A 27,836-nucleotide genomic window follows, 5' to 3' on the forward strand; every position below is an offset into this window, starting at 1 on the left:
TGTTCTTGTAAATCAGATGCTTAATGGGGCAAACTACTAGCCTTTCTGGATATGAGAATTCTCCTGCTGTTCAGCAAACAGGGGCCATGTTACATGTATGAATACAGGTTAGAGATATTTCTTATTCCTCAAAGTGTTTGATTTATTTTGTCCCCATTGCAGAATGTCCCACTGGGTAAGAAATGTTTCTCTCCGGTGATATTTGCATGTTTTTTGAGATGGAGGAACTTTTTGCTATGACTTTGGATAGTGTGATTTGCACACTGTTCATTTCCATGTGTCTTGTCATTTCCATGTTCTTTGCAAACACATGTTAATGAAACACAAATGAGTGAACTGAAATTTGAATGGGTAATATACTCTCTATATCATGCATACAGCTGCCTTTACATATCAAAGTGGTTTCTCTGGATTTTGTGACAAAGCGGTCAAGAAAATTAAAAAAGAAATTTTTTCCATAGAAAACATTACTTAACAGAAATTTAAGCTTTGACTTTGGAAAGTTCGGCTTTTTGTTTCACAACAATGATATCAAAAGTGAAATTCATATTGTAAAAGAAGTGTGAAATTATGATAAACATTTCCATTATGATATCTAAACTTTTACAGTATAATTTATCTGAAAAAAATCTCAGTTTTACTGAGATTCTGGCTTGAATAACTACAGTTGTTCTGACTTGGAATGAAATTGTGAAATCTCTTGAGAAATACAAGTTCTTGCTTGTGTTTTGTTTCAACACTCAGTGATACATAAGGACCAGTTCTCAGTTAATATGCTGCAACAGGGTACTGATGATATTACGAACTAGAAGAGCAATGGTCATCAGAAGCCTTGCTTAGCCTTTCAGTCTTTTATTTAAGAGTCAAAGTAGTCAGCCCTTCTTGATCTGAACACAGTTGTTTCCTCGTACTTCAGTTTGTGTATGACCTATCAATTTCTTTGTGTACTCTTTGCCTATGTTGTTAACTTCATGTATACCTTTCCAGGTATCCTCTAAATTTCAGTCAAAAATGAGCAAAACTTACTTGGTGCCATGCTGATAAGTTGGAGCCCTTCTGTTTAAATAGAAAGAGAGGGCAGCCCAGAGGATCAATACGTTCCGTCACGGAATCTTATTTACAGGGAGAATGGGGAAAGGGTTGTCTTAAGGATGCTGGTGGCTGTTAGAACCATACAGTTTCACAACCTAGACGGTGATAAGTTTGCATTGACTGTAACCATTAAAAAAGAGACCCAGAGCTGTAGGATGTCATTGACTCCACTTTTAATAAAGCAAGTGCACAAACACGCATAAAAGTGTACAGACTGCAATTACAGAGCAGTGTGCAGGACCTTTGGTTCTCTCTTGTCTATTATCTCCCTCTCGTCATCTACCTCCTGTATCTACCAGGAGAAGACCTGCACAGGAGCTGTGTTTTCTGATGTTGCTCACTAGAAGGGCTTTATAGAGGATCCTGCATAGATAGGTACTCAGTATCATTAGTTAATCACAAGGATTTCTATTTGTGGTCTATCTCATACCTTTTCAGATGATTCCCTTCTGTTTTTCTAGTTATTATTTCGGTCCTGTTGAATATATTTGAAAGTTCTTGTAAGGCCTGGGAAAAGATTCGTGGTTATATCTCTGGAGCGGTTATCTAGTTGTTAAGAAGTAAAAATCATGAGCGGTCTTTACAGGAAAGTGGCCTGGGTGAGCTCAGATTGCCAGACCTGAGAGATTCATATAAAGTATCAGTACCATAGGTTGCTTGCTTAACCAAATGTGCTTTTGGCTCCTTGTGGGTGATGAAACAGGTGGTTAGCCATAGAGAGGATGAATACTACTCTGCCGGGGGCATTTTGCTTTAGCTCATTGAGTAGAGCCCTGTGCTTTTGCAGCTTAAAAATTCTGTTCCTAGTGTTCAGCCTACTGGATAAGACTGTATTTTATGTGGTGATTGTGTGTGGGACCATAGCTTATAGACTCATCATAAACAGAATTATCTTATTAAAATACAGCCAGCTTCTACTGCACAGCAGGTGACAATGGATGTGGTTTATTGTCTGTTTATTGAGTCCTCCTCTGGCTCCTCTTTGATGGAGTTCTAGAAATAATCTACCGTGTTCAGATCAGGCTTAAGCAAGATGATGTAGCATTTAGGGATATAGTAGGTCCCCAGGATACCCAGACTAGTTGACAAAATGGTACCAATCTGAGTAACAGACCTGAGGACTGTCTTCAGCGTGACAAAAGTAGCAATGAAGAAGATCCAGATGATGAAGTAGATTAGGATGGCAAACGTGATCCCCCTGGCAATATTGTACTTCTTACCAGAAGTCTGTACCATGAATGTGCACAGGAAGCAGACAAAGGCCAAGAAGCCGTTGTAGCCGTGCACCAGAGCAAAGGCAAACCAGGACTCAGTGTTACACACAAGCAGAACTTCGGTGGGCAGTGACTTGTAGTCAGACACCAGATAGTCCGGGCCCAAGTGAAGATAGCAGAAACAGAACAAGCACTCGGTGAGGAGGCACAAGGCGACGAGGAGCCAGGCCCTTCTCTGGGTCACCCAGTACAAGAAGGTGGGGGCACAGCGGGGGAACTCTGTCACAAGGGTGATCTCAAGGGATTTGATGAAGAAGGTAGAGAAACAACCGTTGAGGCACAGGGCATAGACTACCTGCTGGCTCATACAAAGGTTGTTGCTGGGCTTCCCTATATAGAGGCAGCAGCTGAGACACAGCAGCGTGAGTGCGAACAAGGCAAAGAGGTTCAGTTTGCCTCCAGAAGCCTGCACGAGGGGAGTCTCGAGGTTCTTTAGAAAGAGCACGGCTGTCAAACAAGTCAAGGATATGGTGACGGACATCAACGTTAGCAAGGCAATGGTGAGCGGCTCATTCCAAAAGAGGTATCTCTCGTTGCGGTCATAACATTGTGTGCTCCGGACAGGGGACCACTGATGCTTTAGGCAGGGAGTGCAGGTAGAGCTGTCTGCAAAGCAGCAGTGAGAAGCTGATGACCACCTTGCAGCGGAGTGCTGCTACCCTGCTGCAGGCAGTCCTTGAGGATGGATCCACAGTCATGAATTAGGTAGCTGGTTTGGGTGCTGCTTTGCCTACTTCCCCCCCGCCCCATCCTAAGTGTATTGCATTGCCAAAGCTTGTGATAGTTCAATCTCTTTTTCCCTCTACTTCTCCACCATCCCCCCAAAAGGATCCACATATTTCCTGGCTCTGTTTCCCTTCCCCATGAAGGATCACCAGCTTCCAAAAGATCCCAGAATTTCATCGTATGCTTTTCTTCTACCTATGACCCCAGAATTTGACCATACCCCTCTCTCCTACCTCTTGAGGTAAAACATAAGCATTGTCCTTATGCATTCCCTTTGGGATCAACAGAGGAAGGTCCCCCGCTGAAGATCTCCAGAGCAAGACTGAGCAATGCACAGCAGAACAAAATGGAGGCAAATACTCTGCACTGGCAGTGCTTCATGGAGGAAGAGCTCACAACTGGTCGTTACCAGTTCTGTGAACCTGTGTGACCTTAAGCAGTAGGTAGACATAATACAGGCAGTTAAAGCCATTGAATTTCTCAGACCTCACCTTTAGTGCTCCAGAAGGTGTTTTCTGGACAATCTGTGCAGTCGTAGCAGCAGAGGTGGAATCCTTTTATTCGTCTTAGTTGTCCTGGTTTACAGTGTCTGAAGCACTCTGATGTAGGCTCCTAGACAAAAGGAAGAATGAATGTCAGCCGTATCAGGAGAAGCACCGTATCGCCAAACGAATGAGAAGAAACTGGCTGTGCTGTGCTGGGATCAAACCTGTGTCTGAATCTTAAACAGTGCTGGGAATACCTTCTTCTAGTTTTGCACAATGGAGGTGGATTACATGTTTGCAGAGGAGCAAGAACTGGGTCCCACGCAAATCTCGTAGGAGTAGCACGCAGGCTAAAAGCTCCTTATGAACAGTCCTGATGAAGCAGCAAAAATGTTTACTTAATTTTGTGATTGTTTATGCTTTTGCCCCCCATCTTTACCTTTTGATCTGTAGTGTGAAACTGAATCTGGGACTTATTGATGTACAAGGACTCTTCATAGTTGCCTACAGGCAGGTATGTAAGGGTGCCATTTTTCCAGGACCAGAATATAAGCTTGTAGCCAGTGTTTGTGCCATGGAATTGATCAAAGCTGAAACTTTGGCCATTCACCTTGAATGGGAGGGTATTCATGAAATGCAGCAGCTGAGGAGAAAATGAAAATTGACGGTAAATATTGGTACAGTTGATGTTCTTGCTTGGAGGATGATAATGCAGTGAACTAATTTCTGGCTGAAATCAGTTGTCCCTTGCGTGGGCTAAGATTGCGACTATCAGCCTTCTGGCTATATTATCAACTGCTTTATCTATTGTGCCAAGCCCAATTAGCGGGAGCCAAAACATAGCCCTAGAGAGGGGGATGCAGCCCTAGCCAGCGGCAGAGAAGGTGCAGTGTGCTGGGTTGACTGGCTAAGGGAATTGCCAAGGTTGTATCGCTACCAGGGCAGGAGCACAGTGCAATGTTACCCTCCCACCCTCCCTGGCTGTGTGCAGCTCCGATGCATAGATGAGATAAAAAATTGTTGTTTGTCACCCAGACCTGACCTTTACTCACCTGCCAAGATCTGATGGATGCTTTGGGACACCCTTGGTGGGTGCACCCCAGCGCTCTGTGCAGTGCATAAGCCACGCTGTAGACTGCGATGTAGACTGATTGTATTTGCGGGAGGTTTAGCATGGATGAGATGTCACGCAGCGAGATGTGGTCACACTGTTTGCAATGTGTGTCCAGCACATCAGAGTTCATGAGCTGGTTGAATTTTCTAGACTCCTGGCAAAATTTATCCTGCTGAACAGAGGTAAAGAGGTCGGCAACATATTTCCGGAAGCCAGGGACTGCGCCTGCTTTCATAATAAAGCCTAAGACTGTCCCAATGCTCTGAATATTTGGGATGGAGGCAGCTATGTCAGACAACATCCAGGCTTCAGTGCCAATCCAGACTTTCTTGCTCAGTCCCATCCTGATGCTGTGTTCCAGCAGGGCCTGGGCTGACTGACTAAAGGCAAAAAGGACAATGATGTTGACTTTGGTCTTGTTAATTAATTTAATGGTATCTTCCAGTTGGTTTTTGGCTTTGGGGTCTGCAAGGTCTGTAGGAATTAGTCCCTCGAACGCAATGCAGATGCTGTGATTTCCAGCTATGCTTAAGAAGAGCCTCTGAGCTCCTTGGCCATATTCATCATCGCTTCCAATGATGCCAATCCAGTTCCATCCGAACTTGTTCAGTAGCAGGACCACAGCTTCCACCAAGTTCTTATCACTGGGAACAGTACGGTAGAAGGATGGGTACAAGTCTGTGTTGCTGAGCTTCTCACTGCTGGCTCCGTAGCTGACCTGCAAATTAGAGGATAAGAGAGAAAGTGAGGCAAAGAGTAAAGCTGAGAGAAGTGTTCACAGTCCAGATCACTCTCCACCTTCTTTGCTTAGTCTCAGTGCACTAGATTTTCAAAACTGCTGTGTCAGGATAGTGGGAAGGAAGAACTCGTCTAAAGGGATAGGTCCATCGTGGCTGCATTTACCAAGAGAACCGTAAACTGGCCCGTCATTTGCCTCTGCTAGCATTGTCCCACATGGCTGTCTCCTTCCACTGCCATTTGTGTCCGTCATCACAGCACCAGCCCTTATCGTTAATGACAATGATAATTAGCTACTTTCTACAAAGGGTGACACACCCAAGATTCAGTAATATCTTAGCTCAGGGCTAGATTTACCTGACCATTATAGCTCTCTCTCTGTTGTGGTAACTGTGTACTTACAGCACAGATGTATTTTCAAGGGATCCTCGCAGTTTATGCTGGGAACTCTGTTTATTCCCATTTTACATTGATCACAGAGCAGCCTGAGTTATCCCTCTTCTCTCCGGGAACTTAGACACTGGAGTGTGTTCCAGGAGGGAAGTTTAATGACCTGCCCGAGATCTCTCAGGAAATCTGTGGCAGAGGAAAGACTGGAATCTGCGCTTTAGCAGTCCTGGTTCAAAGACCTAGAGCATAGAGAGCGTTGTTGATCCAAACCCTTCCCCCACCAAAAAGGAGAATTCTTGCTTCTCCAGAGAGTTTCTTTACCTGTGGGATCAAGAAGAAGCTGAATAGTTTGGCTGTTACCAGGCAGAGATCTGACTTATGTGGTCCAATCACAGCAGTCACACGAGGCTGGTAGTCGGTGTAGTTGCACAGTACTCCGATGCCTGTTGTGCCATTTCGGGTCAAAAATAGCAAGCTGGGCTGTAAGGCCACCACTGGCTCAAAGCAGGTGTCATGCATGTCATAGCCCAGCTTTACTCCTGGGAGAAGTGAAGTGGAATTGTTGATCTGATCGATAGCAAACTTCATCCCAAGAGCCCATATTAGCCCACCTACAAATAACCTGTAATAAGAGGAGACAGGGAATTACGTGATCTATTAGTGCTGTTACAATGGTGATCAGCTTATTCCACGTTCTTTGACATCTTGGCATCCTGTGTGTTGCCAAGCCAGATATACGTGGCACTGTTAGCAGAGCATCCCTGTACCTATACATAGCCTTTGCAAATTTTGTACCGTGAGTAGAGAGGCGCTGAGCACCTTTCAAATCTAATTAATCTTGTCTGTCAGCAAATATATTCTCTGTGCTTCACAGGAGAAGAAACAGAGGTATAGAGAGACCAGTATGTTTAGCTGTGAGGAGGGTCAATGTTCGGACAACCTCCTGCTCTTAGGTTTGTGTACTTCAGCCATGAAGCCAGTGGTTCCCAAAGTGCTGTGCGTGCTAATTCAGGAGAGATGTTCTTCTTCCTGGGATTTTCCTCCGCTGTATAGCTCAGTGCACTGGGCATATTCCCTGCCTCATGGCCTGTGAAGATGAAAAGAATTTGGACCGTGCTTTTCCATGCTTTGTTGCTGCCAAAGAAGCAGGACACTAGCATGTCTTTTTGTACTGAGTGTCCTTATATCTCGTAAAAGGCAATGTGCCATCTTAACGTGTGTCATCTGCCTGCAGAGTGCAGTGCATGCTTCTCATTCCATCTGGAAGCAAAAGCAACATTTACACCTTTGTGTAAGCGTTAGATTCCAAACACTAAGAAAACCAGTGCCACTAAAAGCTTTCATCGAAATGGGGTTGGTTGCATCCGAAGTTTGCCTGCATAGTAGCATCCAGAAAAGACAAAAACATTTTCCATTTCAGGATCAGAAATTGATGGCACAGCACACCAGCGCTCCAGCACCTTAGAGCTAATCTTTGTCTCTGTCTTACCTTTAACGTTCGGCTGTGAGACCGTCAGCTGCTATCAGAAGGATTACTTTCTTTTCCTTTCTCTTCCCAGCCCAAGTGACCAAACTTACCGTGTACTAATGAAGCTAATGTTCCTCTTACCTTTCACACACAACTAACGTGGGCTCTGATCGTGCCGTCAGGTTTACGGTGTCCGTTCCAAAAGGGAACAAGCCTCCTATGATATAATCACCAGGCCTTCTAAACTGGGCCGATAGGCATGTGGGTTTGAGGGCTGCTGCATAACCAAAGCTCAAGCACAGCAGCAGGTAAGGGACCATTATTTGTCTGGTTTGGGGAAGATGTTTCAAAGAAATCTCCAAGCGAATGTGGGAGAGGGAACAGGGGCAGGGGATCCAGTCTCATCAGTTCCTGGGAAGTCTCTTTAAATAGAACTCGGAGAGATGAAAATAACGGGGAAGAATTTGTTTAGCAAAATATGTTAAATGTGTAACTCTGTGCTTAGTGGATGATAGTCAAATACACATCAATACCCTATGAGTGTACTTAGTTGCAAACCACTGGCCTAATCCTGGTTTCCTTTGCTCAATGAGTAGCCTTTACTCAAGCAGTGACTTACTGAATTCATTGTCGCAGCTCTAGAAATTTGACTTCCTGTAGGATAGGTGGTAAACTCGGGTGCCCACCTTTAATTTGGACACGTCTTTGGCATTAACTGCCCCCTGCCCCAACCAAGCGAGAAACATCATCTTTAATGGAATGTGTTTGTAGAAACCATCCCTGTTTACAGTTTTCACAAACAGCTGCATTTGTGACTTGTCTAATGATGGGAGCAGATCTTGATCAGTGCAGGCTGCTCATCTAAAAGCATCGCCAAGGAGAATGCGCTTTGACAGGAGCGGAATCCAACAAGCCAAAGTGTGCCTTGTGGAGAATGGTGCCTGTTACCGTAATACAACCATTACCCATACAGAGCCTGAGGAGGAAAAAAAACGACTTGCTCACCAGCGTTGCTTCCTGCTGTTACCTGAGGTTCTCCCCGGCTTGCGTGCTCCCTACTTAGAAGTAGCCTGTGCTGAAAGAACGTCACATAGTTTATTTTTAAATGAACTTCAGAATAATACGTGGAATTGTCTGAACTAAAGGGTAGTGATAAGAGACTTACACTGCGGTTTTTGTTTTTTTGTTTTTTTTTTTAAATTCAAGGTCACCTCATCAGGAGATAACCAGGTCTTCCTTAGTGCATTGCAAGAACTTGTCTGGAGCAGGCCATTCCTGGATTGCAAGGTTGGTAAGCTATTACTCAGCTATACTGTTATTTTTAGGAAGTTGTTATTGGCGGATCTAAATTTTTCTCACACTGAGCTATGAAGTTAACTTCAGTTTAAAAACTTTGGTTTAGGTACAAGTTCCACAACATAGTAATTTTGGTTGCGTCATGGTTTGCATTTTTTCTGTCAGGTTTGTATTTTAGAAAACAGGATAGCTCTGAATTGGAAAGTTCAATTTACTGCATGTTATTGGCTTATTATGTATTTATACTGTATCATAAAAACTGCTTATACTGCCAAACTGATACACCACTTTTGCTACAAGGCTAGAATATTTTTCCAGTATGAAGAGAAGCAGGTACACTGTAGAAAGCTAAGTATGTAAGTACTTCAGGCAAGCAACAGGTGTAGATTTCTATAGCTACGTTATATAGATGTGTTTATACTGACATTCTTTTAAGGATACCTTCGCCCTAATGGAATACTTAGTGTTAGCTTTAACTATATAACTTCTCTTAAAAAGTTCTAAATACAAATTCAGCTTCACAGAGAGGAAAAGAAAAAAAGCTGTTTGAATGGTGTAGGTCACACGTATGCACTTATTTACTCCCACCCATATTTTCACGTGAAATCAAGTACGCTTACTGTGGCATAGGAGGTAAGTTTATGTGATGGACTTTTGTGCAAAATACTCAAACTCCCTCTAGCGAATCTGTATGTTATTGCAGCTTTCAAGTACACCCGTCACTGTAGCTGAAGGTTTTAAACTTCTGTATTTGGCCCCATTAGTGAAAGCTGCCAGACTCTGAACTTGCCCAAAGCCAAGTGCAGGACCTTAGTTTTACTCAGTGGTAACTAACCGGGGCTGTTAAAAAGGTTCCCATTGTTTGGAGACAGAGCAGGACACCAGGAAAATAGAACTACCGTGAGGCAATATCTTGTTTAAATGAGAGCGTGCAGACTGATGGAAAGCTGTATTTTACTTGAAGCATACTTTGCACAATGATCGGTTATAAACTTAGAACAAAGTTTTCTCCCTACTGAGAAAGTCTGATTCTTTAATGGTAAAAATCAAGTTCACCTTCAACACTAATGTTTATCTCATAGGAGGAATAGTTGACAATGAATGCGACAAGGGACAAAAAGTAATTCTCCCATGTAGTCATGCTACCATTTCTGCGTTAAACCTCAAGAGATCTGTTAACATTTTTTCACTTGACACACAATGCTATTTGACGTAATTTAAGGCATTTAATACGCTACACAGATTAAATACCAGCTGTATCTATATCGGACAGCAAGGGAGGCCCAGCACTTTGTAGTTTGTAACATGGAACCGCTCCATTTTGATATATGGATTTATCCTATGTAACTATGTGATCATTTAAGGTGGTCTTAGCAAGAAGGGAATTATATTTGTGTTTTCACAGCATAGCAACTAAACCTCCATTTAGGATATTCAAGGAAATTCCATTTCCTGTCTTCAGGCAAAAGATAGTGTTGAGAGATGCGAGTAATCAGAATGGGGGCTCACTGCACAGCATCTAACTTCATCTGGGTTACTCCTGACAGCTGGTTTCACATCTGATCACTAGGTAAACGAAACAGACTCTGCTAGTGAAAGACAAGATATAAAAAGATAACACTATAAGTGGTGTTCCTGCCAACACCACAAAACCAGACAGCATTCCTATAAAGGATACTCTTAGAAGCATGTTAGTCACATAATTTAATGTCCAGTTAATCTCCATGAGGTAATAGTGATTTCCTGAATCACGCAGTGTTACATTAGGCCAAAGTGCCTCCTATCTGAGATAAAATCAAAACATGTTACAGCCTCTGGGATTCTCCCTCCTCCCCCGAATATTCATGTCATCCTGAACTAACAATGTAGTGCTTTTTCAGCTTTCAAAAAGCTAAGTAAACTCCATTTTACATACTTTGTGGGTGGGTGTGCGTATACACACACACGCGCGTGCACACACACACACAACTGGCTGTTACATACAGTGATTTGCAATAGAAGCAATAAGCCTCACAAAGTAGTGACTTACAGTACAAGTTCAGATTTCTCCCCAGACAATCAGAGAAGTCATTTTTGTAGGCATTTGACACATTAATTAAAAAAATCATGAGAACACAATTTAGAAGCATGGCTGGAAAACAGGTAAGGTACAGTCTGCAGCCTTAGCTGGATGTATAGGATTGTGCAGTACATGCTAAAACCAACAGATTAATGGGTAGGGGAGGCTACACAGAAGGAAGGTCCTGCTTAATGGATCCATGCACAAAGGAAGAACAGGGTCTTACAGTAACGACATACACCAACATTTCCTTCTTTAATTCTAGGGGCCACAGAATTAGCAGCAGTAATCAAATGAGTCTGTGACCACAAGGAAAAGAGCTTCCTTTCAGACACGCATTACTCAGGATTATAGTTTCAAGGCTGAAGCACAACAAGAGGGCAAAACCCCCCAGATCTACTCAAGGGAACAGCTTGTAAACAAAAGTGGCAAAGTGAGCTCACTGTAGTGTTAAGTGTGTTCAGACACCACATCGGAAAGTTGTGCTGTCTCACCAGGTCCTAACTATTAGTGTAAACGCAGAGGTGCTGCTGAAGTTGCAGAGTTTGGCTTAAAAAAGAAACCTACCCCCCTCTCCCCAGTCTAGCTGGAGAGTTGAAGGTTAATCCAGGTAGAAAAAAAAATATCCCTTAAGCATGCTAATAGTGGGGGTTTTTTTCTTACTGTAGAGCCGAGGCTCTACACACACATAGACAAATATACATGTAAAAAAAACTGGTACAATTTTTTCTCTTATAAAGTGAGGCATCCTGAATAGCTTTGCCGACTTGTCAGCTCCCTACTGGAAAAGGAAAGGGAGGGTGACGACGGACAGAGAAGAAAACACACGGTTTTCACCCGCTTCATCCTACTTCTGTCAGGACGTGGCATGGCTCTTGAGCATCCCTCCCGTCAAGGAAGGTCAAGCAGCTTGTGGTGGGCGAAGAGCTCCTGGGTGATGCCGTAGACGTCGCAGATATAGGGTAAGGCCTCGCCCAGCATGGTGACGGCTTCCTCGGTCGTGCCCACGTTCATGATTTCAAGGAAGGCGTTTCGGGAGGGTAGCGTGCAGAAGGCCACCGTGGCAGCTTTGCGAACAACCCAGGGGTGGTAGGTGGCCAGGGAAGCGTTGTAGGAGTCCGTGCAGATGACAGACGTCCGGGAGTCCTCCCGGCCGGTTCTCAGCCCCTCCAGGAAGAGCTGCAGCCATCGCAGGGCCCTGTGGAGACGCAGGACGGTGCGGCAGCCGGAGTCGGGCCGTCCCGACCGCTTCTGGAGATCCACCAGCCCGTTGGCCAGCTCGTACTCCACCATGGACTGCAGCGACACGTACTTCTCCCGCTGCTCGCCGCGGCAGTAGTTCTCCATGATCTGTACCTTGGCCACCGCGTCCTTGGAGACGAACGAGAAGATGGAGCCCAGGCTGTGAAGGAACCTGCGCGCGGGGAAGACACGCTCCCGTTAGCCAACGGCAACCCGGCCCCGGGCCCGCGGGCCGGCCGCCGAGGGCACTCACCGGATGAGCCCCCGCCAACCGCTGAGGTAAGGGCCCAGCAGCACCTCCCGCCGCTCCGTCACGCACGTCTGGAAGGCGGCGAGGACCTCCCGCAGGCTGAACGCGCCCTGCCCCGCCGCCATCTCCCTCCTCCCTCCTCCTCCTCCGCCGCCGCTGTCAGTCACCCGCAACCCGACCAATCGCAGCGCCCGCTGAGGGGAGGGGGGGCGGGTCCCCGGGCGGTTACGCGTGCGCTGAGGCGCTGAGGTAGAAGGCCCGGCGGCACGGTGAGAGCGGGCGGGCCCCGGGCGGGCGCTGCTAAGGCCGCGGTGGGCGGGAGACCCCGCTGACGGGACCGGGGGGGCTCCGCTGTGGGAAGGGGGGCGGCCAGGGGGTCGGGGCCCTGCGGGTCCGAAGGCCGTCGGGAGAGCCGGGGCCCTCACGGAGGTTTTTGGGTTTGTTTTTCTCCCCTGAGGGAGGGCAGCGTCGTCTGCGGTCAGGGCTGGGAGGGCGGACTTGGAAATCTGGTGGTGTGAGTGAATAAATAAATAAATACCGCCGGCCGAAGGGCTTGTGGAGCAGGACCCCCCCGCCCCCGCCTTCCTGGGCCGTGTTTACTGGTTCTTTGTGGCGACGGTGATTACCGAAGCTAAGCAGGCCTGAATTTCCAAGCGTTGTTAATCATGTTGATCTGACTTGTGTTTTCTGACTGTCTTCCCTCTAGGTAGAAGTTACACCTCTGCTTAAGTCTTCTGCCTGGTACTGAAAAAGAACTGGAATGGCAGCTGCAAAAGCGGCTAAAGCTTCTCTTCTTTTTGTGGCCCCCGTTAGACTGTTTCTGAAATAATTTGCCATGTGGTTTGAGATTTAGTGTTTGTTAAAATGCCTGAAATAAAAGTCACTCCCTTGGGTAAGTCCAATCTAAAATCGTCCTCAAATAGACACACTGAAAAACTTTGGAATTGAGAATTCAACGTGATATGTGTTAGACTGCTGGAGACATACGTGCCTTTCCGTGCCACAGAAATTGGCCGTGGTGGTATACTGCAATACATGTTGCAGTTGCACAGCATCCTAACTTGATTCGTGTCAGTATGTCATTGTCCTCCGTTTGTCTTTCAAGCAAGTAAGACTCAAACACTCTTGATAACTCTGTTTTGATGACAGGATTCACTAATACATACTGGTAAAGGCTTTGTAGTATTGTACAGTACAGCTAAAGCATTAGTTCACTTAACAGTGCTAAAGAGCCACAGAAGGCAAATTTTTCTCTCCTTTTTTTTTCTTCTTTTTTTCTGGGTTGCACAAAAACTGTTGAGATGCATTTATGTACTGAGAGGGCGAGGATGTGCCAAGCAGAACTGTTTATTCTGATGGACAGTTTTCTGCCTTGGTATAGGCTTAACTAGAGCTTTTTGAAGGTCTGTGCTTTCAGTGAGAGGCAGGGTACTTGGGGAGGTCTGGGGCCCTGGGGACTCTGAGTTCCTTGCTAATCCTTTCCAGATAAGAGATTATTTTGCTCTTACTTGAAACTGCGTAGCTGTGATTGCACAGCAGCAGGCAGAGAACAAACATGCCCTGCATCTGAACTGCTTATGGGTTTGGACGCAGTGCTGTATTTACTGCAGTTTTGCAACTGCAGCTGGAAGGCCCTCTCATAAGCTCAGGGAATGGGGTAAGTCAGTTCACATTTGCTCACTCCCCCAACAGATCTGCTTGCTTGGAAGAAAGGACGTAGTCTTTTCCTGAATCAGAAAAGGGCTAGGAAGTTTTTACGGACCTTTAAATGCTTCTCTTTTGAAGTGATTGTAAACATTCCCAGAAATGTCTTACTTGTCTGTCTTTTGCTTGGTCCAGGAGCTGGCCAGGATGTGGGGCGCAGCTGTATCCTTGTGTCTATTGCTGGAAAAAATGTGATGCTTGACTGTGGTATGCACATGGGCTACAACGATGATGTGAGTATGGTGGAGAAGCCCTGAATACTGTGTAGAGATGCTTTCAAGGTGCATCTGCCTGGCCTTTCCTAGCAGGGCTCCTGGTTCATTGTTCTGCTCTGTTCCCTTTTATTTGAACTTTGCCTGACTCATCTTACGTGATGTAGGGGTAATATCAGATAGGTGTGCATCATTGGGCACCTGTATCAACCACTGCTGGAGACGGATTATGGCAGAGAATGAACTGCTATTGCCCATTCAAAATCTTGCCTTCCTGTGCAAGAGGTACATCCCTTCAAGTATTCCTGGTCTATGAAGTGCCACCATCCAGCTGTCCTTTCCCTGAGTTGTGGACTCCAAAAAAATATTAAGCAAGCTGTGCTGTGAATGCTCCATTTCTGGTGGTTTTGGGCTTTCTGTATTTCATATAGGCAGGTATCTTCTATGCTTTAAAGCATTAATCCTGTCATTAGCTAGACTGTTCTTGACATGATGCTTTGTTTGGGGCAGTTAGTTACTTGTGGGATCTATACCACGCATCTAGAGATGCTTTAGAGAGAGAGCTAGGAAACACTCGTGATGTTTGGTCACCCGATACTAGTAGGAAAGGAATAACGGCAAAAATATTCTGCAAGATAGAATGAATTGAAGTGTGACACGTAGCAACTGTGCCATTACAGAAAGGTTTTGAGGCTTTTCTGCCTTTAATGCCTGTGGGTAAGCTAAAACACGTTGGTCGCCTGTTCTACTTTGAAGATAAAATTGGCTGTAATTTATTTATTTGCAAGGTCAGTTTCCCTGTCTGTCCTCTGGCAGCCCTCCCATCCTTTTTCTCTTTGGCTCATTCCGCACATGAGTGCTGATGGTGTTGCCTGCAGCTCTTACTGCATTGCTGACACTGGTGCTGTCTGCTGCCTTATTGCAGTTTTGCCTCAAGGTGGGTTACCGCACGCTTCCAGTGTTGCAGGTTGTTCGCACCGTTGGTTTGTTGGATAAGTAATGTAGTATTAACTGGCTTTGTTTTGTAACATACAGTCTGTTTTTTCATGCCTTTGCAGAGACGCTTTCCTGACTTTTCCTATATCACTCAGAATGGAAGGTTGACTGACTTTCTAGACTGCGTGATCATCAGGTGAGGAAGCTTCCTTCCTTGTCAGAGCTCAAATGGGAAACAGGAAATCTTTGTATACTGTCCCTAGCAACCCAAACATGTTGTAAGTTCATCATTCATATTTTGGCTAGTTCCTTTATGTCATGCAGTGCTTTAAAAATCTGAAGCAAGGTCTGAGAACCAGGCAAGCTAAGTTCCTGTGCAGCATCTCCTTTATCCTTTGTGTCTTTTTGCAGCCACTTTCATTTGGACCATTGTGGAGCTTTACCGTATTTCAGTGAAATGGTCGGTTATGATGGGCCCATTTACATGACACATCCTACCAAGGCTATCTGTCCCATCCTCCTGGAGGACTATAGGAAAATAACTGTAGATAAGAAAGGGGAAACTAACTTCTTCACTTCCCAAATGATTAAAGACTGTATGAAGAAGGTGGTTGCTGTGCATCTTCACCAGACAGTTCAGGTAAATGATCATTTCTGCATACTCTTGGCTCAGACCAACTGGATCATTGTAGAAGGCAGAGCAATTTTTGTTTTTTAAAATGTGTGCGCTAAGGCAGCGTTTGCCTGTTTGTGTAGGTGGATGAGGAGCTGGAGATCAAGGCGTACTATGCAGGCCATGTGCTAGGAGCAGCCATGTTCCAGATTAAGGTTGGATGCGAGTCTGTTGTGTACACTGTAAGTATGCACAACAACATTTATAGATACCTACATCTCCTGTTAATGGCCTGTCCTGTTACCTTGAGAATATTAATGGATTTCTCTTCTGTCATTAGGGTGATTATAACATGACACCAGACAGACATCTAGGGTAAGTAGGAAGCCGAGTTTCTATGAATTGTGTATATTTCTGACAGGAAGATTTTAGCACAGCTTCTGTTAATACTAGGGGCTTATCAGCATTGATTCTTTGTTAGGAGACTGGAACATTTAATGATGTCTTTGCTGGAAAGATAAATGCAATTTTGAATTATGAGAATGAACAGATTTACATTGATTCTTCCAGATAGACCTTAATGTAGTCATCTTCTGTACACTCGTATTAATCTATTTTGAAGGCCGTGGAATAATGGAAATGTTTATTGTCATGGTATCTTCTACATGTATTTACTGTCTAAGAGAGTGTCAGTCACAAACTTCTAATGTTCATTTTATTTTTACTTGGCATATATGAGAGGTTTGTAATATTCCTGCTATTTAGAATATTTTAATGCCTTTAAAAAAAGTAATAGACTGGAGAATAATTGCTTTTCAAAATCTGTAGTCTCTGTTCTGAGCAGGATTAATTTAAAGAAAGCATGGCCTGCAAAGAGAGGGGTCCTGATGCCGCCATAGAACTCCTAGGTGACTTTGGGCAAGCCAATGTGCATCTGTGTACATGTTTTCCTGTCTGCAAATGGAGACAGCGACATTCTCCACCCATCTTTGAGACCTGCAGATCAGAAATGCTAGATACCATCTCTTAATTTGATTGGTGGTTTTTTTTAAATTCCTTTTGGTTTAGTGCTGCCTGGATTGATAAGTGTCGCCCGGATTTATTAATAAGTGAATCCACCTATGCCACAACTATCAGAGATTCCAAACGCTGCAGAGAAAGAGACTTCTTGAAGAAAGTTCATGAGACTGTAGAAAGAGGAGGGAAGGTATGGCATTTTGATAATCTTAAGTGATGTGTTTTTTCTCTGTGTAGCTCTTGTTGGCTCTGTAGTGCTGTGTAACTATTAATAAACTCAGGCACCTATGTATGACCACTACATGAAACTGAAGGCATTTTTATATTCATCTGTACTTCAAAAGACAGAATATTAAACACTTCAATTATGCCAAGAACAAAACCAGACCATGAATTAATGAGACAGTAAGGGAAATGCTGTGCTTACAGTCTGTAAATATGGAGGATAAAGGCAAAATTAACTTGATTTGCATCTTCTATACTGAAGCATTCTCTTAGTCATGTAAATTAAGAAACTGACTGTTCAATTACTGCTTTTAAACTCGATCAGAAATTATTTCCAGTGTAGCCAGGTGTGTCTGTTCAGTGTCCTACTTTGTGCTGTTCAGCACTGTGCTGTTACCATAAAACCCCTCCAAGCGCATGGAAGACATGTGGTTACCATGCAGTAAATGATGCTTCAGTACCTCGTTTGTGGCTTTCACTTGCTTGGCTTTTGTGCTTGGGTAAGCCTGTTACAGTCCAGCGTGATTTGATGTGAACAACTTCAGGTAGTCACGAAGCACATGGAACATACAAGGATAGCATTGTAACGTGGCCATTAGGTTTATCAGTCCGTTGTTGTTTTAGAATTCCAGTCAGTCTGTTTCTCAGAGCTTAGCCCCTATCTTTGCTAATATGAAGCTTTATTTTGAGATTCTCTTATTCATTAATACCACATTTAGAGCACGCCTAGAAAAAGACATTATAAAAAGAGACATTTTAACCCCTCAGAAAATGGAACTAGAAGTAGAAATTGGGAACACAGGAAAGTTTTACTGATTTCACTGTAGCTAAGGATCCTAGGACTTAGTTCATTTAACTCGATTAAATGGAAAGTTAGTCTGGCTGTTGATTGTACGTGTAGAGCTTGAACTGCGTTTTGGTTAAAAGTTATAGTAGTTTGTCACCTGTGACCTCAAGCCCTGTATTTTATTTGCTGTTCTTGTCTTAGTAGGGACAAAATGTAGGCTTGCTTGTGGAAGAGAGGGCGAGTCTCTTGTTAATGGATGTGGTTTGCTGAACAGTTCCATTAAGAAGTAGATGATGGCTTTCCCACCGAATCTGGAAAACAAATGAGTAGCAGTAAACTCTTTGCTGCCAACTGACAGCACCTAACTGAAGAGAACATTGGAAATCGAAACAGCTGTATCTTCCTTCCTCCAGTGTTGCCTTAATTTGGGGGGGGAGGAAGGCAGGCCATAATTGCTCCAGCACAGACAAAGTGATCAAGGACAGAAATGCTCATCTTAGTGTCTGTTTCCATAAATAATTCCAGAATTGTTGCTCTTAACAACTTGCTTTCATATTATCCAGGAGAGAACAGAACTGCATATGTTCACAAGCACCATGCCCCGCCAGAGACTTAGTCCTCAGTATGTACAAACTGAGGTCTTAGTCAAGCAGATAGGTGCTTGTCAAATATCAGTGCCTTTCATTCCAAAACTGCAGAAGAACACGATCCTGTGGAAAGAAAGGTTGGCAAAAGATATCTGAAAGCAAGAGGGAACCAAGGGACTTGTCCAGAAATGATAATGCTGCAGTGACATTTACATGCTGTTTGAGTTTCAGAGACCGTAAATCATGCCTCAATTGCAGGTTCTTATCCCAGTTTTTGCCCTTGGACGTGCCCAGGAACTTTGCATTTTATTGGAAACCTTCTGGTGAGTGCAGTCTCTTCTGTGCAAGTACGACCTCCTTTTTGTCCTCCTCATGTTGTGGTCCTGGCAGGTTTCTGTGATTCTTTCATGTCTGTTTAGTACAAGTATTCTCATAAGTATTCCTCTGCATGTTGGCAGTTGCGGAATTACTTCTTTCCATGTATTTTCCATTGTTCCTGACTTTAAGCAGTAACCTAACCAGACTCTTTCTCCACTCCTCTCCCAAACATTCAGGATGAACTGTCCTTTAAAAAATTTGATTGTGTCTTTCCCACATTGTAAAACTGTTTTCATGGGAGGGGGGAGGAGGGATGAACAAGTATTAAACTTACATATAAGCATTGTGTGGAAATGTTTTTGATAATACCAAATGATGCTGCTTTTAATTATTTCCTATAGCAGAACGATTAATATTTGTAATGGAAGGAAATTGTCCGTAGTGGGTGAGAATTGGATTAAAGCCTACTTTATATTAAGTTAATGCATAGCGATGTAGCATTGTTATAATACTGATTTATAGCTCATTGAGAGTAGGGTGTCCGTGAAAAAAGTCTTTGGAGACTACTTAGATTTATGGACTTTGAGCATGGATAGCCAGGATCCTAATCTGGCCCTCACAGGTCTCTGGAATGCTTCTCTCTACAGGGAAAGAATGAATTTGAAGGCTCCAATTTATTTTTCCACGGGACTGACGGAGAAGGCCAATCATTATTACAAGCTCTTCATCACCTGGACTAATCAGAAAATTCGGAAAACATTTGTGCAGAGGAACATGTTTGAATTCAAACACATCAAAGCATTTGATCGGGCCTTTGCGGACAATCCAGGGCCTATGGTAGGTGGGCACTAATAAGGTAACAGAGCAGATGTGTAGTGTCAAGGAGCTATTTTTATACCTCTTTATTCATGGTGAAGGCAAACGGGCAGTCTGCAAAAGCTCAGCATCTTCTACCCCATTAATATCAGCATCCCGTGTAAAATCCTTTTGCAGCCAGGCCATCTGAATGCTTCTATCTTTATTTCAGTAAAGGTAATATGCCCAGAGAAAATAAAAAAATTGATTGTGTGTTCGTATAATAACTCTGGACCTGATTCAAACCATAATTTTTACAGTGTATTCTTCTGACTTGTTCAGGAGACAGGTGCTTTACAACACAATCTCTTATTGCTGATTTTATTTCTGACTGGTTTATTGGGCAGTAGCTGAAACAGGAATCTGTTGAGTATGATTGTACCATTGTAAAACCATTCAAAGTTTTTATCGGACACTGTGGATGCTCACAAAAATCTCCTGTATCAGTAGTTCAACTTATGTGAAAATTAGACAAGCTGGGAAAAATAAAATAGCAAAAATCTCCATTAGAGCTTTGATGTAGTGAGTATGCTGTAATTGTATATTAGTGGATACTCTCCCCAGTTTTAGGGTATTTATGTATTATAAGTAATGGAAAGAAATGTGTTTTCTCTGGTGATTCTTGGCACATCTTTCAACTCTAGGTTGTGTTTGCAACCCCTGGTATGCTTCATGCAGGACAGTCCCTTCAAATCTTCAGGAAATGGGCAGGAAATGAAAAGAATATGGTAAGAAATTCTGTTTCCTCACATGATGTGTTGTGTTAATGTGATAGTGATATACTCATAAGAACAAAGTTTACAGGAAAGCCTTTCCTGAACATCTAGGGTTAAATTACACAACCTACAACCTCTAGTGAACCAACCCTGGGCAGAGCTCTTGCATGCTCTGAAATTTTTTTTTTGGTGTGCAACAGGGCAAGCAGAGGAGATACATGTCTTAGGAGGTTGTGGGAGACTTTCAGAAGTGCTTTCATTAATTGAAGCATCTTCAAAGACATTTGTAACCTGCATTAATTCTTATTTAGTGGTGTGTAGACTTCAGCAGCTTGCTTTCTAATTTAATTTTCATGTGTTTTCTGGAGTTGGGTATTTGCAAGCTGCAGCACAAAGCAAACACCTTTCCAGTGAAGGATGGTCATGAGTAAGATGGGAAGAACACAATCTTACATCAGCATTACGCATTTGTGGCTATTTTTATGTTAACAACAACAGCTATGCTACGCATGGTCCATGTGCAGAGTTTGTAGATTTTTCTGGTTTCCTTCTCAGGTCATTATGCCTGGCTACTGCGTGCAGGGAACTGTAGGCCATAAGATTCTGAGTGGACAGCGCAAGCTGGAAATGGAAGGAAGACAAATAGTAAGTCTTATTTTCAAGAAGGAGGATCATTTGGGGGAAGTTCTTCAGAACTTTAGGTGGTAGTTAGACACCATGTACTTGTAATGGGAATATACCGCACATGACATTGAAAATACCCAAGTAACATTTTCTTTGGAGTTTTTTTTCCAGTTTGCATTGCCAATAGCGTGTCATCTTCTGTTGTAAGGCTTTGTCGGGGCATATTTGTAATGTTTAATAACTAGGCCCTATTAGACAGGTAAAAATGATACATTTTTAGGCAGATGGGGATATTAAAAAAATGATACCGGGGTCCTTAAGTATTGATTTGTTTTGGCAAACGTGCAACAAGTATTGTGCTCTGAAATTGGGCAATTTGATCCTGTAAGTTACTGAAAGCATTCTTGTATAGCATCATATTCAGTCTCTGCTAAGGAGCAGCTCTCTCTAACCTCATTTTCCAATTCAGGTGTTCTGCTTCCTTTTTTAAACTAAATACAGAGAAGTTGGGTCTGTTTGTGTGCAGTGTACAAGCTGTAGCGAGCCAAAACAATTCCTGATTCACAAAGGCTGTGCTTTCTGCTCCTCCACAGTTGGAAGTAAAGATGCAGGTGGAGTACATGTCCTTCAGCGCCCATGCAGATGCCAAGGGAATAATGCAGCTGATTCGCCAGGCTGAGCCACGAAATGTTCTCCTGGTGCACGGTGAAGCAAAGAAAATGGAGTTTCTGAAGCAGAAAATAGAACAGGAATTTCGTATGTATAGTATTGGTACTGAAGAGGGAGTGGTGGTAGAAAGAAGGCATTAAAGTTCACATACTTCATCCACTGGACCTCAGCATAGAGTTAGGCATAATGTAATTTACAGGACCAGTCACCCTCAAGAAACTAGTATCTGTAACATATCTTACTTAACATGTTTTAAGCCTATTTAATTTCAGTGCCTCTCTGGACTTGAAGTAAAAGTTACTTTGTTATGTTTGTATCGTTATAGTGCAGCACTTACTGAATTTATATTTCTTTAGACTCCTAAAAGAGGCCGATGCAGGCAGGGTACATCTGAAACTGTAAGTTAGCAACTACATAGAGGGGAATGAGCTCCAGGGAAAAAAAAAGTTAATCCCTTGGAAACAGCTAGCTCTTAAATGATGAGTGGAGAAAGCACAGAATTCACATGGGATGGTTACTTACTGTCTGCATATTTCTTTGCAGTAACTTGTTATCAACATCAGAGTACAGGCAGTTTTGTTGCAGTCTCTTTTTCCCCCTTAGAAGGAGTTACGGATAGCTGGGCTAGTTGGTATTGCCCCATTGGGGTTTTGATGATTCTTGCAAGGTTGTTACCCTTAAGTCTGAGCAGCAGTTCTACTTTTCAGCCTCTTTCAAATCCCTGGTATTAAGTTTCAACAAATTGCTATTAAACTCAGTTCCTGTCCTGTCCTGAACAGCTGCAGCAGGCTTCTGCCAGAATCACAGCACCATCATCTACTCGAGGGACGCTTGCAGACTGCTGGTGGGTGAAATGACAGTCTGGTTGTTTACATTGCAGATGTCAGCTGTTACATGCCTGCAAACGGAGAGACCACAACAATATTCACCAATCCCAGCATTCCAGTGGACATCTCCCTGGGACTCTTGAAGAGAGAAACAGCAATAGGTGAGACATTTTGAACCAAGAATTTCACCTCTCGGGCCCAGCCGCTTTTTTGTATAGTACATATATTAAGTGGAAACAGTGTCGCAGTGGTGACTTAGAAGCAGTGCTTCCTGTAAAAGAGCAGATTTTATCAGCATTTATTTAGTGGTTGACAAGGCTTCCTGTGAAATGAAGCAGCTACTATGCTGTGAATGTATATTCAATAATGTTTAAAAACAAACACACACACTACCTTGTTTGCTACTCGTTACCTATTCACTATGAAAACAAAATCCATGTATACTTTTACTAGCTAGGTCTGTGAAAACTGGAATTACTTTTATAAACCCAATTTAAGACAAATCAAAACCTCTCAAATCAGGAAGTGATAGGGGAAAAGAGGCAGTTGTTCTGTATTACTAAGCATGTTTTTTTAATGTGCCTAGATTTCTGATAATGGTTTAAGCACCATGCACTTTAATGGACAGGAGAACATAGATGTAAAATCTTAGTCTCTGAACCTCAGCAGGGACTCAGAAATCCAATCCAAGTCCTATAGCAGTCATCTTGTGTGAAAAGCAAGCACATCATCATTAACAATGTTGTCTTTCTCTTCCATTTGCTTTGGCTTAGGTCTCTTACCAGATGTCAAGAAGCCAAAGCTAATGCATGGCACATTAATTATGAAGGATAATGTAAGTTAAAAAGTCCTTGTGTTTGTCTTGTGTCCTCTGTATGAGTGTGTTGTCATCACTCATACATGAGTTCTGGGGGAACAAGGAACTGAAATAAAGATAAGCAATCCTAGTTTCTTGGAAGGAGCCCAGTGACACCATACCTGGGAAGATTAATCTGTAAGACAGCCTCTTTAGCTTGTCAGTTGTCTTGACTGATAGTCTTCACTAGTCCCACAGCTTCAGAATTAGTATCTTGCTATTCGTGAGCAGGGTGTTGTGGTAGAATTTTTACTGGTCAGGCTCACGAATGCTCAGAGTCACAGGGAACGGATACATTTGAAGAGCTGCTTCTGTTCAAAGTCTGGTTTTTGCCCTGGCCCCCTGCAACCTACCGTGTGCAGCTACAGGCATTCTGAGGAGACTGGTTTTCAGCTTGTGAATCCAAGGTGTTTCTGATTCACTGTGCGGGTAAAAATCAAAAGAATCAAGCAGCAGCCTGTTGTTGGTAGACCTCAGTTTGTTGGACAAAGATGGAGAGGTGCCAGGGGAGGAGTTCTTACTGTGTAACCTCATGTTTATATTTAAACAAATCATTCCCCCTAATAAAGACATTAAACCAACTCCCATTCAAAGAGCAACTTGAATTTGGGGAAAAAAGGAATGGGTATGATATTTTGGTGGACATTTTGCGACATCTTACCTCTACCTTTACTGTCCATCATATGCTCATGCCTAGCTGTTACTGCTTGCAGTAGTAATTGAAGTGTGCTGAGATGTTTCAGAGATTGAAAAGAAATGATCTTACCTGCTAGAGTTTTGCAGTGATGAACACACACCTGTGTGCAGCTGACCACAGAGGAGGAATAAAACTTCAGACAGCACAAAGAAATAGCTTATAATGGATCTGTACTTTTCCTCTGCAGAGCTTCCGTCTGGTTTCTCCTGAGCAGGCTTTGAAGGAGCTGGGCCTTGCAGAACATCAGTTGCGTTTCACCTGCCGTGTTCACATTCAGGATCCGCGGAAAGAACACGAGACGGTGCTTCGTGTATATAACCATCTCAAAGGGTAAGTCCGTTCTAAGTTGTGCTTGTTTTCTTCCCCCTAGGGATGGACTTAAGAATGATAAGCTCAATATAGGTAGTACAAGTGCTCCCTCCTTTCTGGCCTTCCAGACCAGCCCCATAGAGTTAAGAGAAAATTCTCTGCAGCCCCGAAGACACAACTGCTCTAGATTTCAGTCTGTACAGCCAACGTAACCAGAGCAGTGGCAGTAGCAGAGGCTGGTAACCAGCCTACAAGCTCATGGTCTTTGCCAGGCTAGAGCAGTCCACCTGAAATCTTTGTTCCTGTTGTCACTGTTGCTTCTAGCTGAAGTTTGTACAATTGTTTGGAGTGAGACCCTCAAGCATAGGGTCAAGACACCTCTTAAAGCTATTCAAAAGCTAGCAGCAGATGAACCTTAAAAGCTGTTTTCTTCCTCGAGGCAGCTGGTCAATTCTGTGAGTAGTCCTTTGCTCAGATGAATGGGGTTCAGACTGGAGCTGCTATCACGAAAGCCAGAAATAAATTCTGTAGGAAAACCTGTATGATCAATATAAGCACTAAAACAAGCAAGCTCTGCACCAGCCCCATTCTCCCTTCCTTGGGCAGTGCATGCTGGCTCAGAGACACTGCTACTAGTAGTACCTGCTGGTGTTTGGGATTCAAAGATACAGGGGATGACCCACCCTTCAGCTCGTGTGCATTTCCCACCCAAAAATCAATCGCGTATCTTCTCTCTTACCAGGGTCCTGAAAGATTATTCAGTGCAGCATCTCCCTGATGGTTCTATAACAGTGGAGTCCATTCTCATCCAAGCCACGGCACACTCGGAGGATCAAGGAACCAAAGTTCTGCTCGTATCCTGGACTTACCAGGTAGGAATACTAGAAGACATACTTTTCAAGGAACTCTGATCTTAACTCCTTACAGTCCAAAACCGTCCTACAATGTGGGTTGCTATTTTAAGGGTGAGTCTTCATCACTGTTTTTGAGGTAGTTTGACTGGAAGAAGATGAGGTGAGTCACTGCCCTTTTCTTTACCATTTTAGGTTTAGTACAAATCATTTTACAGGAGCTCTACTGAGTCAGTTTTTGCTGGGGCCACTGAACTCAAGGCAACTGATCTGGAGTAATTACACTTAATACGATTACAGTTAATTACAGTTATGTCTATATTTTGAATTCTCAGCTGTATCACTACTGCCATACAGTGTGTGGAGGTATTTTATATTGTATTTCTTGGGTGTAAAACTTCAAACAACAAACAAGCAAAAAGCTAGCCAATACAAAATTGGGGTAAGATTAGACCTAGGCATTATGTTTTCTGCCTTTCCAAAGTATACTTTCTATGGCTGTATTTTTAAATGTTTCCTTTACAGTAAGGAAATGCCTTCTTGAGGACAAAGCAAAAAAATCAATGGTTTTTTATTCTTTGCTTTCAAGAAAAATGGTCATTTTTGTCAAAAGAGACACCTCAGGTCCAGACACCTACTTTGACAAATGGTAGTTTTACAGAGGTATTTCAAAAGAACACCAGAAATGCATTTGTGCTAACTGGATTGGTTTCCATTTTTGAACACTGCTAATATTAGAATTTGCTGGGCCCAAGAATTATTTCAGTCTATTTCTACGTACCAGAGTTGAATTTACTGCTCCAAATCGGAAGGGCAAGTAGAAGATTGCTTTCATCCTGTTTTTCTTTATTCTCTCTAGGATGAAGAGCTGGGCAGCTATCTCACATCCCTTCTGAAAAAAGGACTGCCACAGAGTACGTCATGAGCAACAGAGCAGCAGGCACAGTGGTGTTTCAGAGAGGTTTAGATTTTATTTTGTATACGTTGTCAATGTTTTTTTCCTGCTTTTGTTTTAATAAAGGAATTACAGTGTTTGTCCAATTACTGCAGTGATAGTGTGTACTGTTCAACAGTACTGCAATCTTCCCCCACTGGAAACCTGTCCATGGAGTCATTAGAGCCTGTTTTTAAAGAGTCTTGAGGAACAAGCTTTGAATTGCTTACCCAGTAAGGTAAAAGATATTCAGCATTCTTCCCCTCCCACAGCTCATTTCTCTTAAAATTTCAGCACTGCTGAGTGAAACAAGAAGCTTTCAAAGCTTCACAATTAAAATGCAAAGTATAAATGGAGGCAAGCAGATAAAGCCTTAAATGTGCTATTTACCTAGCAGCATAACTTTTTAAATTATCCATACTTCCCTCAATGACAGCTGACAAGGCTGCAAGAAAGCTGCACTTGTGGATGGAGTCTCTAATAAAAATTTTTCTTCCTTTGTCCAGAACATAAAAATTGTGCTTAGTTTAGTTGGAAAGAATAGTCCCTCTAGTGCTGGGAAGTGTTTCTATAGCCTATAAATGGGACAAAAATAGCAGTCTCTCGCGAAAGGTAAAAGATTAATTTGTCCTAATACTCCCTCAGAGGCTCTCCTCGTCTCTCCATTTTACAAGTGCAAGGATTTGCACTTGTCTTACCAAGCCTGCTCAAGCAGAACACAGGAGTCATTATTTTCAATATTTTAGAAAAGTTTGAGCAGGTTTTCTCACTGATACTTAAAAATTCCTCCAAGCTAAAAGCAAAATACAGAAAGGGAGAGGTCAGTAGCTGACCCATCATTAGTATCTATTCAACACGATTCAAACTGCACGTAGCAGTAACTAATGCAGGTCAGGCCCATCCTAACAAATGCAATACTACACCCGCAAACACCATCTATTACAAAGCTTTAGCTCTATTATAATAATTTCAGATTTGCTCATGGTTTGCTTGCTGCATCCATCTCAGATTGCTGAAGTTGTTTCATTGATTGGCTTTAACTGATAGCTACAGCATCCCAAATCCAAGACCCTTGCTTATCATCATAATGCGTGGGTTTTTTCCTCCAAACCAAAACCCCAACATACCCCTACACCAGTGCTTCTTATTTTCCAAATCTCTTACCTCCTGTCCTTAACCAGAACATAGACTCTGGCAGCAGCTGCCATCAGAAGATTGGCCGAATATGGGCAGACACTGCAACATCCATTGTTACGCAAAGAGAAGTTACACATCATATCAAGACACACAATCATTTATCTCGCACACCATTCTGCCGCAGTAATCCTACTCCCTCCCTCCTTTAAGGTCCACGGCCGTTCTTGTTCCAAGTCCAACAGCACCGCATAACCTGGGAACCCCAACCATCTGCTGCAGCCTGCCAGGTCAAAGCACGACTTCTAGCCTCCCTTTTGCACACTTGGAAATGGAAATACAGATTTAGCACATTGCCACAGTTCAGCATACCTCATTCCCTCTTAAACAAACCCCATCACAATTTCCCTTCTGTTCTCGTCTGCTCAGCCGTCTTGCATGCCTACAGGCCAACAGCATGTACACACTTCATAAAGTTTGGGGGCAGCGTGGGAAGGAACAGTATATCTGTTACCAAAATCACATTCTTTTAAGTAAACCCTTGGCTTTTAAGCAGTTTATCAGCCGGGCCAGTGGTTTTCTGGTGACTCTGATAACCCACAAATGGTAATTTCTCTCCAAAGTCTTGTGTTTCACAGGGTGGGAAACTCGGCAGTTTTCAGAAGCTGTGTGGTTCTGTTAATACAAGAGAAGGGGTGAAATAGGTCAGATATAAACGCGATATCACAAAAGGTGACTGAAAAGAGAGCTTTAACATTTGAACAGGACTGGCCTGTGTAAGGAGTTGTGCCAGCTCCTACAGTAGCTTCCCTCAACGACCGTGTGGCCAGA

At 43.2% G+C, this 27,836-nt stretch overlaps 4 protein-coding genes across 7 annotated transcripts in view; 1 reads left to right on the top strand and 3 right to left on the bottom strand.

Moving 5' to 3' along the window:
* Positions 1-1,752: 1,752 nt before the first annotated feature.
* Positions 1,753-6,419, bottom strand: TAS1R3 (taste 1 receptor member 3). Its single transcript, XM_075027245.1, has 5 exons — positions 6,141-6,419; positions 4,630-5,409; positions 4,017-4,220; positions 3,584-3,704; positions 1,753-2,972 (listed from the first exon to the last, which is right to left on the bottom strand). The coding sequence occupies exons 1-5, from the start codon at positions 6,405-6,407 to the stop codon at positions 2,086-2,088; spliced, it is 2,259 nt and encodes a 752-aa protein (XP_074883346.1). The 5' UTR covers positions 6,408-6,419; the 3' UTR covers positions 1,753-2,085.
* Positions 6,420-9,291: 2,872 nt separating this feature from the next.
* CPTP (ceramide-1-phosphate transfer protein) lies at positions 9,292-12,267 on the bottom strand. Its single transcript, XM_075027252.1, has 2 exons — positions 12,138-12,267; positions 9,292-12,056 (listed from the first exon to the last, which is right to left on the bottom strand). The coding sequence occupies exons 1-2, from the start codon at positions 12,257-12,259 to the stop codon at positions 11,534-11,536; spliced, it is 645 nt and encodes a 214-aa protein (XP_074883353.1). The 5' UTR covers positions 12,260-12,267; the 3' UTR covers positions 9,292-11,533.
* Positions 12,268-12,335: 68 nt separating this feature from the next.
* On the top strand, positions 12,336-25,978 carry INTS11 (integrator complex subunit 11). Of its 3 annotated transcripts, none has more exons than XM_075027242.1 (18): positions 12,336-12,403; positions 12,841-13,026; positions 13,974-14,071; positions 15,109-15,182; positions 15,398-15,626; positions 15,743-15,841; positions 15,940-15,974; positions 16,668-16,806; positions 18,474-18,538; positions 19,181-19,370; positions 20,033-20,116; positions 20,660-20,749; positions 21,322-21,484; positions 22,278-22,385; positions 22,998-23,059; positions 23,965-24,107; positions 24,829-24,958; positions 25,797-25,978. In XM_075027242.1, the coding sequence occupies exons 2-18, from the start codon at positions 12,999-13,001 to the stop codon at positions 25,860-25,862; spliced, it is 1,803 nt and encodes a 600-aa protein (XP_074883343.1). In that variant the 5' UTR covers positions 12,336-12,403; positions 12,841-12,998; the 3' UTR covers positions 25,863-25,978. The 3 variants fall into 3 exon arrangements, with proteins under 3 accessions (XP_074883343.1, XP_074883344.1, XP_074883345.1); XM_075027243.1 differs by having other exon boundaries at positions 12,384-12,403; positions 12,845-13,026; XM_075027244.1 differs by lacking the exon at positions 12,336-12,403 and adding an exon at positions 14,867-14,987.
* The window catches only part of PUSL1 (pseudouridine synthase like 1), a 39,317-nt gene continuing 37,297 nt past the window's right edge, over positions 25,817-27,836 (bottom strand). For both annotated transcript variants that reach the window (XM_075027246.1, XM_075027247.1), the window contains one exon: positions 25,817-27,680. The gene's annotated coding sequence lies outside the window, so the exon portion shown is untranslated. The remainder of the gene's footprint in view (positions 27,681-27,836) is intronic.

Source organism: Buteo buteo, chromosome 5 (genome assembly GCF_964188355.1).
Source record: "Buteo buteo chromosome 5, bButBut1.hap1.1, whole genome shotgun sequence".
Taxonomy (NCBI): domain Eukaryota; kingdom Metazoa; phylum Chordata; class Aves; order Accipitriformes; family Accipitridae; genus Buteo; species Buteo buteo.

Excerpts from the sequence above, each read along its gene's own strand:
- TAS1R3 (XM_075027245.1), bottom strand. The coding sequence starts at position 6,407 with ATGAAGTTTGCTATCGATCAGATCAACAATTCCACTTCACTTCTCCCA. Across the intron at positions 3,705-4,016 it reads TTCACACTACAGATCAAAAG|GAGCCTACATCAGAGTGCTT; the intron begins GTAAAGATGGGG and ends CCTTTTGTCTAG. Across the intron at positions 2,973-3,583 it reads CACCTTCTGGAGCACTAAAG|ACAGCTCTACCTGCACTCCC; the intron begins GTGAGGTCTGAG and ends GCTGCTTTGCAG.
- CPTP (XM_075027252.1), bottom strand. The coding sequence starts at position 12,259 with ATGGCGGCGGGGCAGGGCGCGTTCAGCCTGCGGGAGGTCCTCGCCGCC. Across the intron at positions 12,057-12,137 it reads GGTTGGCGGGGGCTCATCCG|GTTCCTTCACAGCCTGGGCT; the intron begins GTGAGTGCCCTC and ends CCCCGCGCGCAG.
- INTS11 (XM_075027242.1), top strand. The coding sequence starts at position 12,999 with ATGCCTGAAATAAAAGTCACTCCCTTGG. Across the intron at positions 15,183-15,397 it reads CTAGACTGCGTGATCATCAG|CCACTTTCATTTGGACCATT; the intron begins GTGAGGAAGCTT and ends GTCTTTTTGCAG. Across the intron at positions 23,060-23,964 it reads CATTAATTATGAAGGATAAT|AGCTTCCGTCTGGTTTCTCC; the intron begins GTAAGTTAAAAA and ends TTTCCTCTGCAG.